The 12,670-nt window shown below is 42.3% G+C and overlaps 1 protein-coding gene across 1 annotated transcript; it reads left to right on the forward strand.

The window, feature by feature from the left end:
* The first annotated feature begins 465 nt into the window (after window positions 1-465).
* On the forward strand, window positions 466-5,718 carry LOC120026093 (zinc finger and BTB domain-containing protein 43-like). The gene is made up of 2 exons (XM_038970896.1): window positions 466-543; window positions 3,880-5,718. Exon 2 carries the CDS (start codon window positions 3,899-3,901, stop codon window positions 5,318-5,320), a length of 1,422 nt encoding a protein of 473 aa, XP_038826824.1. The 5' UTR covers window positions 466-543; window positions 3,880-3,898; the 3' UTR covers window positions 5,321-5,718.
* Window positions 5,719-12,670: the final 6,952 nt, after the last annotated feature.

Consider the following 12,670-nt stretch of genomic DNA (forward strand, 5'->3'; position numbering starts at 1 on the left):
GCGCAGGATATCAAAGTCACATGCTTAGTATTTTCATTTATTTAGAACCAGCACATATACACCCAACGTTTCCAATAGGTATTTTTCAAGGATGTTCTGTCAAATAACTTTTTCCTTTCATTGTCTTTTTCTGTCAAATAACAGCTCATCGTCTCACTACGTTGCAAATCAGAGAGTATTTAATTTGTGTTTTGATAGGATGAGATTAACTCAAATATGTAATTTAAAAGACATATTATTTGAACTTTAAGAATTTAGGGAGAAAAAAACATTGTTGTATGCCAACATTATGTACGAATCTACAGAAGTAAGAATTTTTCCGATAAACCTACAACATTTTAGAATGCCCTCCTCCAGCCATGATTCCAACTCATTTGGCAACCCAGACAGTGAGGGCGGGCTGGGGGCGGGTTTGTTTACATTGCTCATCATGCGCCATGCGATTCTTGGTTACGTGATGACGTGGGCTGAAAGAATTCCAGTGGAACTCGGAAGAGAAGCGACTGTTGTATTCTAAATCAAGAGATAGAAATGAAATCGAAGGTGAGACAACTCTATTTTTCATGCACCTATAATACCGAGATATTGACGTATGGCCAGTCATTCTTGAAAACCTAGAAATTCATCATAATCGTCAGGATTTGATGTATTCAGTGCATGCTACTTGGTTAGCGCCATAGGCTAGCCTAGCTAGCCAGCTTCTGCAACATGATTTTTCAGGATCGTGTGAATCACAAGGAAAATGGAAATGTGACACTTGCACGTAGTGTTCGGTATGCAAATAGGTGGGCACATAACAGTTTGCCGATGTTGAAATCAAAAGCTATATAGCTTACCTACGTTTTTACCTAATTGAGTTTTCAATTGTATTTGGTTGGTCACAGCTTCTATCATTGAGTACCATTATTGAGTGCACACCCCACTTATGTAAATGATAATGGCCATCTTTAGCAAGTTGAAGCTACTCCGTGTGGTCTCCTTTGATGAATATGATTATGGAATATGTCGCTACATTCTTATAAGTTGGCATGGATAGTTAATCACAGATGTTGTGTTTTTATCACATCTCCTAGCAAAGTGGGAGTGAACGTATACTAGTATTATGTTCTATAACCTGTAGATCGGTAGGACTGGGGTCTTTCTTTTCTATAACCTGTAAGGAACACAATATACTGTCTATACTTGGCTTGTAGGCTTGGTTTCTTAACGTATGGGTGGCACAAATTGCGATATGGGGGAAAGGAATAGGCAGGGTGCAAATTTAAAACTGTAGTATTTAATATACTTTAAAAAGTGTAGTGTTTTTGCAAACATTATTGTAGTATTTATTAAAGTACTTTTTGACGATAATATTATAGTATTTACTATAGTATTATACAGTATACTACAACATTCTATAGTAGGTACTACACATGATCAAGGGATACAACAGTCTGTAGTATAGTATTCTACAGTATACTATAGAATTCTATAGTAAGTACTGTAGTATTTTTTTATGTGGGTACATGTACATATCTACCTCAATACTCCAGTATATCTGCACATTGAACATGTGGTACTGGCACTGACCATGTATACAGCTTCCTCTCTGTGACACTGGCACTGACTCTGTATATAGCTGACCCTATATGTAGCTGGCCTTGTATATAGCTGACCCTGTATATATCTTCCTCTCTTATTGTGTTTTTTTAAATTCTTGTTTTCTTATTAGTTCTACTTGTTTATATTGAATACTGCACTGTTGGGTAGGGCTTGCAAGTTAATCATTTTCCCTGTATAAGTGGATGTGTCAAATAAAACTTGATCTTAAACAATACAGGAAATACATCTAGAAAACACGTAGTTAACTTCAACACAATTAAAAGGATAGTTCATGCAAAATCTATATTTGGGTCAAATTACCCTTACCGTGAGTTGTGTCTGAAGGCCCATGGTGACAGAATCCACAATAATCCATGATTTACTTCTGGCTAACAGCTTGGAGTTAGCATATTAGCATCATCAGTTTTCCATGAGTGGAAACAGCCAAACCGATGTTATCAAAGCTGGCGCTACCAGTTTGTACACCAGATATGTGATAACTACGTTTCCATGGTGGTTGTTACAGGGAAGCCCTATATAAAACGACGCCATAGATTGTTCAACTAACCTGTTCTTGGCAAAACTTTCTTTGTTCTCGATTCGGGGAAAAAAGTATGTTCGAAATGTTCATGTCGAGTTGCAGGTGGTTCTACAAAAAAACACGCAAAAACTCAGAAAGATATAAAATACACATTTTGCACCAAGTGAGGAGTTCCCTCGCCATTTTAGCTGCCAGGCATCTTGCATTTCCCAACGTCTTTGCAGAAACTAGTTGTTTCTATGTGATGTGGCCATATGTAGAAGAGTCACACAGTGCTACCAAAACAAAGATCTACACACATTCAAGAGGCATTTCTCACTTGGTACAAAACATGGATTTAATATCTTTCAGAGTTTTCGCTGGCAGAAACACCTGCAACTGGACACTGACATTTCTAAGATACTTTTTTCACTGAATCGAGAACGAAGAAAGTTTTGCCAGGAACAGGTTAGTTATCACATATATCTAGTGAAAAAAATAACAACAGTCTCACGGCGAAGAAAACGTGGACAGGTGCTTTGCAAGTATTGACATACAGGAAGTTGTGGCTTGCAGTGCAGCTTTGATTAAAAAAAGAATAATTTGAATATATCTGTTATTTTACCAGGTAAGTTGACTGAGAACACGTTCTCATTTACAGCAACGACCTGGGGAATAGTTACAGGGGAGAGGAGGGGGATGAATGAGCCAATTGTAAACTGGGGATTATTAGGTGACCATGATGGTTTGAGGGCCGGATTGGGAATTTAGCCAGGACACCAGGGTTAACACCCCTACTCTTAAGATAAGTGCCATGGGATCTTTAATGACCTCAGGGAGTCAGGACACCCGTTTAACGTCCCATCCGAAAGACGGCACCCTACACAGGGCAGTATCCCCAATCACTGCCCTGGGGCATTGGGATATTTTTTAGACCAGATGAAAGAGTGCCTCCTACTGGCCCTCCAACACCACTTGATAACATCGGTTCGGCTGTTTCCACTCGTATGCTAACTCCAAGCTGTAGCCAGAAGTAAATCATGGACTATTGTGGATTCTGTCACCATGGGCATTCAGACACAACTCAAGGTAAAGCATTCAGACCCACATATAGATTTTGCATGAACTATCCTTTTTAATAACCTATTCATGTTCTATTTGTTTTAATATACACTGACTGTACAAAATATTAAGAACTCCTACTCTTTCCATGACATAGACTGACCAGGTGAATCCAGGTGACAGCTATAATACCTTATTGTTAAATCCACTTCAGTCAGTGTAGATGAAGGGGAGGAGACGGGGTTAAAGAAGGATTTTTAAGCCTTGAGACAATTGAGACAAGGATTGTGTGTGTGTGCCATTCAGAGGGTGAATGGGCAAGACAAAATATTTAAGTGCCTTTGAACAGGGGGGTATGGTAGTAGGTGCCAGGCGCACCGGTCTGTGTCAAGAACTGCAACGTTGCAGTTTTTTTTACACTCAACAGTTTCCCGTGTGTATCAAGAATGGTCCACCACCCAAAGGACATTCAGCCAACTTGACATAACTGTGGGAAGCATTGGAGTCAACATGGGTCAGCATCCCTGTGGAATGCTTTCGACACCTTGTAGAATCCATTCCCCAACGAATTGAGAGTGTCCTGAGGGCAAAAGGGGGGAGGTGCAACTCAATATTAGGAAGGTGGGCCTAATGTTTGGTATACTCAGTGTAAATCTATAACCCACATAGTTAACATCAACACAATTAATGACCTGTTCATGTTCTACATACTCTAGATCTAGACCCCTGGCTGCCATGGAGTCCGAGGGGAATGTGCTCCGCGTGGACTTCCCAAACTTCTCCGGAACCCTGCTGCAGAAGCTCAACCAGCAGCGGCAGAGGGGCCAGCTCTGTGACATCATCGTAGTCATCCAGGGACACCAGTACCGTGCTCACCGGGCCATCTTGGCCGCCAGTTCGCCCTACTTCTGCGACCAAGTACTCCTTAAAAACAGTGCCCGCTGCGTTTTACCTGACGTCATGCACCCGTGCGTGTTCGAACGTCTCCTCCTCTCTTGCTACACGGGCACCCTGCACCTACCTGCCGGCGAGGTGGTAGCTTTCCTCACGGCAGCTAGCTTCCTCCAGATGTGGCACGTGGTGGACAAATGCACTGAGCTCTTAGAGGTGGTAGGAAGCGGCGCTAGCACATTAGTGCACAAGTCTTCTGGTGGGCTGAGGGACAGGTCTTTCCCTGGGGACAGCAGTTACCACAGCCCTGGGGACGGCTCCATGGGCCTGGAGGACGGCGGAGGAGGAGGAGCAGTAGAGGGCTTTGCCAAAATGGAGATGGACCAGCTCCTGGAGAACAGCTTCTCCCCACCCACTCTGGAGAATAACAGCACCCAGCCCAGCGGAAGCTGCTCGCCACCGGTCGACCACGACGGCTCAGGTAGCGAGGTCGCCAGCCAGGATGGGGATGTTGAGGAGGGTGGCGAGGGGGACTATCAGTACTCCAGACCGGCCTATGTCCCGCCCAGCATCATGGGCCACAGGAAATGGGTCCACGTAAAGTCAGAAAGGCGCGCAGATTGCAGGGGCGACGGGTCCCTCTTTATCGGGGACCCTGCGGTCACTGACTCTGAGCAGCTGAAACTTACCCACTCCCAGGCCTCGGCCAGCAGGAGCTCCCTGGACCACAGCATTGATGAGAAACCGGTGGTTCAGCTGGAGGAGAGCCTGGAGGAGGACCCTCTGGACTTCTACGGTACCTCCATAGAGGGCTTCTCCACCGACAAGGCCGACGGGACACCGCTTGGACTGAAAGATGACCTGCTAGAAAGGGCAACCGGGGTTGAGGAGAGTGGTGGTGGGGGAGAAAGAACCCCTGGTGGTCTCCAGGAAGAGACCTCCCACTCGGGCTTCGCCTCAGTGGTCTACAAGCTGTACCCCTGCCAGTGTGGCAAGAGCTTCACCCACAAGAGCCAGCGGGACCGGCACATGAGCATGCACCTGGGCTTGCGGCCGTACGGCTGCGCCGTGTGTGGCAAAAGTTTCAAGATGAAGCATCACCTGGTCGGCCACATGAAGATTCACACGGGCGTCAAGCCCTACGAGTGCAGCCTGTGCGCCAAACGCTTCATGTGGCGGGACAGCTTCAACCGTCACACGTCCTCCTGCACCAGGGTCCATCAGGCCCGGTGCGCCGTCAACGAGCAGGCCGCCCAGATCTGCTGATCCCAGATGTTATTTCCAAACCACCATTCACCTCGTCTCCCCCCACCACTATCCCATATCAGTTTCACTGAACAGGCTGCTCAGATGTGCCTGTCCCGAGATCAGATTAAGACAGTGCTGCTTGGATGACCACCTTCCAATCAGTTTAGCTGGATTTAGAATTATATATCCGAGCAGCGGCCTGAGCCACCGACGCATTACATATAACTTATCCAAGATCAGAATCCTGGAAAGCTTTGTAGTCTAGTCAGATCTGATTGTGTGGAATCAGAACCTTAGGTTTTGCGGTGTGTGGACGGCTATACACTGCATTCTGAAAGTATTCAGACCCCTTGACTTGTTATGTTTCAGCCTTATTCTAAAATGTATTAAATAGTTTTATTCCTCATCAATTTACACACAAGACCCCATAATGACAAAGCAAAAACAGGTTTTTGCTAATTTATTAAAAATTAAAAATATAAATATCACATTTACATAAGTATTCAAAACCCTTTACTCAGTACTTTGTTGAAACATCTTTGGCAGCGATTACAGCCTCGAGTCTTCTTGGGTATGATGCTACAAGCTTGGCACACCTGTATTTGGGGAGTTTCTCCCATTCTTCTCTGCAGATCCTCTCAAACTGCACAGCTATTTTCAGGTCTATCCAAAGATGTTCGATCGGGTTCAAGTCCGGGCTCTGGCTGGGCCACTCAAGGACATTCAAGAACTTGTCCCGAAGCCACTCCTGCGTTGTCTTGGCTGTGTGCTCAGGGTCTTTGTCCTGTTGGAAGGTGAACCTTCGCCCCAGTGTGAGGTCCTGAGCGCTCTGCAGCAGGTTTTCATCAAGGATCTCTCTGTACTTTGCTCCGTTCATCTTTCCCTCGATCCTGAGTAGTCTCCCAGTCCCTGCCGCTGAAAAACATATCCACAGCATGATGCTGCCACCACCATGCTTCACCGTAGAAATGGTGCCAGGTTTCCTCCAGACATAACGCTTGGCATTCAGGCCAAAGAGTTCAATCTTGGTTTCATCAGACCAGAGAATCTTGTTTCTCATGGTTGAGAGTCCTATAGGTGCCTTTTGGCAAACTCCAAGTGGGCTGTCGTGTGCCTTTTACTGAGGAGTGGCTTCCGTCTGGCCACTCTACCATAAAGGCCTGATTGGTGGAGTGCTGCAGAGATGGTTGTCCTTCTGGAAGGTTCTCCCATCTCCACAGAGGAACTCTGGAGCTCTGTCAGAGTGACAATCGGGTTCTTGGTAACCTCTCTGATCAAGGCCCTTCTCCCCCGATTGCTCAGTTTGGCCGAGCGGGCCAGCTCTAGGAAGAGTCTTGGTGGTTCCAAACTTCTTCCATTTAAGAATGATGGAGGCCACTGTGTTCTTGGGGAACTTCAATCCTGCCGAATGTTTTTGGTACCCTTCCCCAGATCTGTGCCTCGACAAAATCCTGACTCGGAGCTCTACGGCTTGGTTTTTGCTCTGACATGCACTGTCAACTGTGGGCCCTTTATATAGACAGGTGTGTGCCTTTCCAAATAATGTCCAATCAATAGAATTTACCACAGGTGGACTCCAAGTTGTAGAAACATCTCAAGGATGATCTTTATGGGGGTATTGTGTGTAGATTTATAAGGATTTTTTATTTATTTAATCTATTTAGAATAAGGCTGTAACGTAACAAAATGTGGAAAAAGTCAAGGGCTCTGAATAAGTTCCCGAATGCACTGCAGCTACTTAACAGGAGAGATGTGGAGTGTATGTAAATTGACTTTGGAGCAAGAATGGGTTTGGTCACACATCCAATGTGGGGTCTACGTTACCTCAATGTTCTCACATAGACACAACCATAGCCATTACATTTACTGTTTATTTTTTATTTTTTTAAATCATATATGGGCCTATGTGGATGAGGATTTTTTTTTTTTTTCTTCAGTCCCCCTCATTAAGAAAGTGTCCCTTTCCTCAGGTGTCTGGATGTTGGGAGAGCAGTGCTGGTCATCATATCAATTAGCCAGCGATTCCCCCGATGAGTCTTCATTTTGAAACCTGACTTGTTGTTTGCCATCCAATGACTTATCATATCTATCACTTCAAAAATAATTGTGTATAAATATCTTATTTATTCATTTTTTTGGGGGGGGGGGGGTCGGATCATGTAAATGAGACGATGTATCTTGGACAAACTTGTACAGTTGTAGGAAATGATGGTAGGTTACATGATGGTGAGTAGTGTTTGTTGAGGTGTGCCAATGTACTGTAGTTAGGTCAATAAAACACGAGGCTACTGAGCTATGGAATAGTGCTTATGATATTGATTTGTGCATTTATTTGCCATTTTGAACATACTTTAGTTTAAAGGGGCGATCAGTAGTTGAAACGATAACAAAGCGTTCTCTCCGCCCCCTGTTTCTGTTAAAAGTTGAGGGATGGCGCCAGAGAAATGTAACCACTCTCAAATTCGTAGACGGAGCTATGGATGCTAGGACTGACCATCCATGATATCAAAATGATATATATATATATTTTTTACCCCCTTTTCTCCCCAATTTCGTGGTATCCAATTGTTAGTAATTACTATCTTGTCTCATCGCTACAACTCCCGTACGGGCTCGGGAGAGACGAAGGTCGAAAGCCATGCGTCCTCCGAAGCACAACCCAATCACTGCTTCTTAACACAGCGCGCCTCCAACCCAGAAGCCAGCCGCACCAATGTGTCGGAGGAAACACCGTGCACCTAGCTACCTTGGTTAGCGCGCACTGCGCCCGGCCCGCCACAGGAGTCGCTGGTGCGCGATGAGACAAGGATATCCCTACCGGCCAAACCCTCCCTAACCCGGACGACGCTAGGCCAATTGTGCGTCGCCCCACGGACCTCCCGGGCGCGGCCGGCTGCGACAGAGCCTGGGTGCGAACCCAGAGTCTCTGGTGGCACAGCTAGCGCTGCGATGCAGTGCCCTAGACCACTGCGCCACCCGGGAGAAAATGATAGTTTTAACCATGGTTTGAGGATATATATTGTGTTGGTTTACATTGTTTGTAAACATTGGAGTAAAACAAGCTTATATGTTGGGTTCTGATGGGGGTACGACAGTTGAACTAAGCTCAGAGGCATTTATAAGTTATATTCTTCAAGTCCAAAAATGGATGTAGCAATTGCAGATTGCCCCTTTTTTAATGAGATATACATTTAAATTTTGGAAATACCATTATTTGAGGCACTCCAAATATGTACAGTGGCTTCAGAAAGTATTCCTACCTCCTGACTAATTCCACGTTCAGTTGTGAATTCAAAATGGATTACATAGATATTTTCTCACCCATCTACACACAACACCCCATAATAACAAAGTGAAAACATGTTTTTTTGGACATTTTTTGCACGTTTATTGCAAATGAAATACAGAAATATCTCATTTACATAAGTATTCACAACCCTGAGTCAATACTTTGTAGAAGCACCTTTGGCAGCGATTATAGCTGTGAGTCTTTCCTGGGTAAGTTTCTAAGAGCTGTTCACACCTGGATTGTGCAACATTTGCCCATTATTATAATTCAAAATTATTCAAGCTCAGTCATATTGGTTGTTCATCATTGCTTGACAACCATTTTCAGGTCTTGCCATAGATTTTCAAGTAGATTTAAGTCAAAACTGTAACTCGGTCACTCAGGATCATTCACTGTCTTCTTGGTAAGCAACTCCAGTGTAGATTTGGCCTTGTGTTTTAGGTTATTGTCTTGCTGAAAGGTGAATTCATCTCCCAGTGTCTGGTGGAAAGCAGACAACCAGGTTCTACTCTAGGATGTTGCCTGTGCTTAGCTCCATTCTGTTTATTTTCATCCTGAAAAACTCCCCAGCCCTTAACGATTACAAGCATACCTATAACATGATACAACCAACACTGTGCTTGAAAATATGGAGTGGTACTCAGTAATGTGTTGTATTGGATTTGCCCCAAACATAACACTTTGTATTCAGGACAAAAAGTGAATTGCTTTACCACATTTTTTTTGCAATATTACTTTAGTGCCTTGATGCAAATAGGATGCATATTTTGGAATATTTTTATTCTGTGCAGGCTTCCCTCTTTTCCATCTGTCATTTAGGTTAGTATTGTAGAGTAACTACAACGTTGTTGATCCATCCTCAGTTCTCATATCACAGCCATCAAACTCTGTAACTGTTTTAAAGTCACCATTGGCCTCATGAGCGGTTTCCTTCCTCTACGGCAACTGAGTTAGGAAGGACACCTGTATCTTTGTAGTGACTGGGTGTATTGATACACCATCCAAAGTGTAATTAATAACTTCACCATGCTCAAAGGGATATTCAATGTCTGCGTTTTTATTTTTACCCATCTACCAATAGGTGCCCTTCTTTGAGGCATTGGAAAACCTCCCTGTATTTTGTGGTTGAATCTGGGTTTGAAATTCACTGCTCAACTGAGTGACCTTACAAATAATTGTATGTGTGGGGTACAAAGATGAGGTGGTCATTAAAAAAATCATCAACTTATTATGTGACTTGTTAAACCAATTTTTACTCCTGAACTAAATTCAGGCTGTAACACAACAAAATGTGGATAAAGTCAAGGGGTGTGAATACTTTCTGAAGACACTGTATATATATGAGGCACTCAAACCTAGTTTGAACTAGAGCATGACTTTCTAGTGACTTTTTGCCAGTAGGCTACTTGTTAGCTAGCCTACATGTTCGTACAGTCAGCCACATAAAGATTGTGTGTAACATAATACAACAAAGCTTGTATACCTCATTTTAAATGATGCCTGGCATAAGTCATAAGACTTTTGCGTTTCAAGTCTGCTGTTTTATGCTCGCTAGGTTTGTGATTATATTTAACCGGAAACCTCAAGGACATATAGTACCAGACAAAAATTTGCAAACACCTACTCATTCAAGGGTTTTTCTTTATTTTTTACTATTTTCTACATTGTAAACTATGAAATAACACATGGAATCATGTAGTAACCAAAAAAGTGTTAAACAAATCAAAATATATTTGAGATTAGTAGCCACCCTTTGCCTTGATGACAGCTTTGCACATTCTTGGCATTCTTCAACCAGCTTCATGAGGTAGTCACCTAGAAGGCATTTCAATGAACAGGTGTGCTTTGTTAAAAGTTAATTTGTGGAATTTATTTCCTTCTTAATGCATTTGAGCCAATCAGTTGTGGTGTGACAAGGTAGGGATGGTGTCCAGAAGATATCCCTAATTGGTAAAAGACCAAGTCCATATTATGGCAAGAACAGCTCAAATAAGCAAAGAGAAACAACAGTCCATCATTACTTTAAGACATGAAGGTCAGTCAATCTGGAAAATTTCAAGCACTTTGAAAGTTTCTTCAAAGTGCAGTCACAAAAACTATCAAGCGCTATGATGAAATTGGCTCTCATGAGGACCGCCACTGGAAAGGAAGACCCAGAGTTACCTCTGCTGCAGAGGATAAGTTCATTAGAGTTACCAGCCTCAGAAATTGCAGCCCAAATAAATTCTTCACAGAGTTCAAGTAGCAGACACATCTCAACATCAACTGTTCAGAGGAGACTGTGTGAATCAGGCCTTCATGGTTGAATTGCTGCATAGAAACACTACTAAAGGACACCAATAAGAAAAATAGACTTGCTTGGGTCAAGAAACATGACCAATGGACATTAGACCGTGGAAATCTGTCCTTTGGTCTAATGAGTCCAAATTTGAGATTTTTGGTTCCAGCTGCCGATTCTTTGTGAGACGCAGAGTAGGCGAACGGATGATCTCTGCATGTGTGGTTCCCACCATGAAGCATGGAGGAGGAGGTGCGATGGTGTGGGGGTGCTTTGCTGGTGACACTGACACTGATCATAATAAAATACCAAATACCTGTCAGTGATTTATTTAGAATTCAGTGCACACTTAACCAGCATGGCTACCACAGCATTCTGCAGCGATATAGCCTCCCATCTGGTTTGCGCTTAGTGGGACTATCATTTGTTTTTCAACAGGACAATGACCCAAAACACACCTCCAGGCTGTGTAAGGGCTATTTGACCAAACAGGAGAGTGATGGAGTGCTGCATCAGATGACCTGGCCTCCACAATGACCCGACCTCAACCTAATTGAGATGGTTTGGGATGAGTTGAACCACAGAGTGAAGGAAAAGCAGCTAACGAGTGCTCAACATAAAATATACTTTGATTTGTTGAACACTTTTTTTTTTTTGGTTACTACTTGATTCCATATGTGCTATTTTCATAGTTTTGATGTCTACTATTATTCTACAATGTAGAAAATAGTAAAAAAAGAAAGAAAGAAAAACCCTTGAATGAGTAGGTGTGTCCAAACGTTTGACTGGTACTGTATACTCAAACTTCAGCATATTTATCATCAAGTGTTTAACTATATTTTTGGGAAGTAGGTATAAATAAATGTAAGATAACTGTACCCGTAGTTTGTAGTGACACAAAATCTGCTAATCAACATATTGAATATAGTTTATATGGTTTCTTACTACTGATATACTAATGATTGATTTTAGATAATTTATGACTGTTGCTATATTGTTACTTATAACTTAATTTTTGAATGAGCGTGGGTTCCCGATTTTAAGATGATCCTTGAAGAATGAAGGTGAAATTGTAAAAAAAAAGAAAAAAAGAAAAAAAAAAGGGAATATTGGTACTTATACCACAACAAGGAATTTGCCACAATCTGTCCAACCAATAACTTGTGTGGTATTAGGTTAAAATGTTATTTATGCTTCACGTCATTTTTTGGGGGGACCTGTCAGTTTGGCAGAATTGATTGACCTCTATTTGTACTGCTTTATAATAGGAATGTTTTTTGTTAGAAATGTTTTTAAATGAACCTGGACCAACAAAGGTATTGCAAATGTCTGGAACACGTCATTTCTCATTACTTTGCAGCATTTTTTTATTACTGTTATACAATGGTATTTTTGTATCGGCTGCTAACGATAACAAAATAGAATCATTTTAAAGTAACAGTTGTTAGTCTTTATCATGTGAAAGCTAACTTTGGTGCATTTACTGCAAAGTCTGAACTATATGCATAAGGAATTTGAAACTATGCTATTTGCTTACGTTTGACTTTTATCAGAAGTTCTGTAGTTGTTTTTGGGGTCATCTGGGGAAATAGAATTATCAGTTGAAAATGAATATCTTAGAATGATAGGCTTATGTATCGTTAATGAAAGTGGACAGTGAGATTCTGCTCTAGTAGCTACTTTCAGGAAGATGTGAAGTCAGTTTCAAATATTGGTAAAGATGAGCAAAAAATAAAACAAATTTTGAGCTATATTGTATGCTAAAAAAAAATCGGAAATGTATATTATACCAATACAATTG

Source organism: Salvelinus namaycush, chromosome 31 (assembly GCF_016432855.1).
Source record: "Salvelinus namaycush isolate Seneca chromosome 31, SaNama_1.0, whole genome shotgun sequence".
Classification (NCBI taxonomy): domain Eukaryota; kingdom Metazoa; phylum Chordata; class Actinopteri; order Salmoniformes; family Salmonidae; genus Salvelinus; species Salvelinus namaycush.

What these genes read in the sequence shown, in the direction of transcription:
- LOC120026093 (XM_038970896.1), top strand. Translation starts at nt 3,899, where the DNA reads ATGGAGTCCGAGGGGAATGTGCTCCGCGTGGACTTCCCAAACTTCTCC.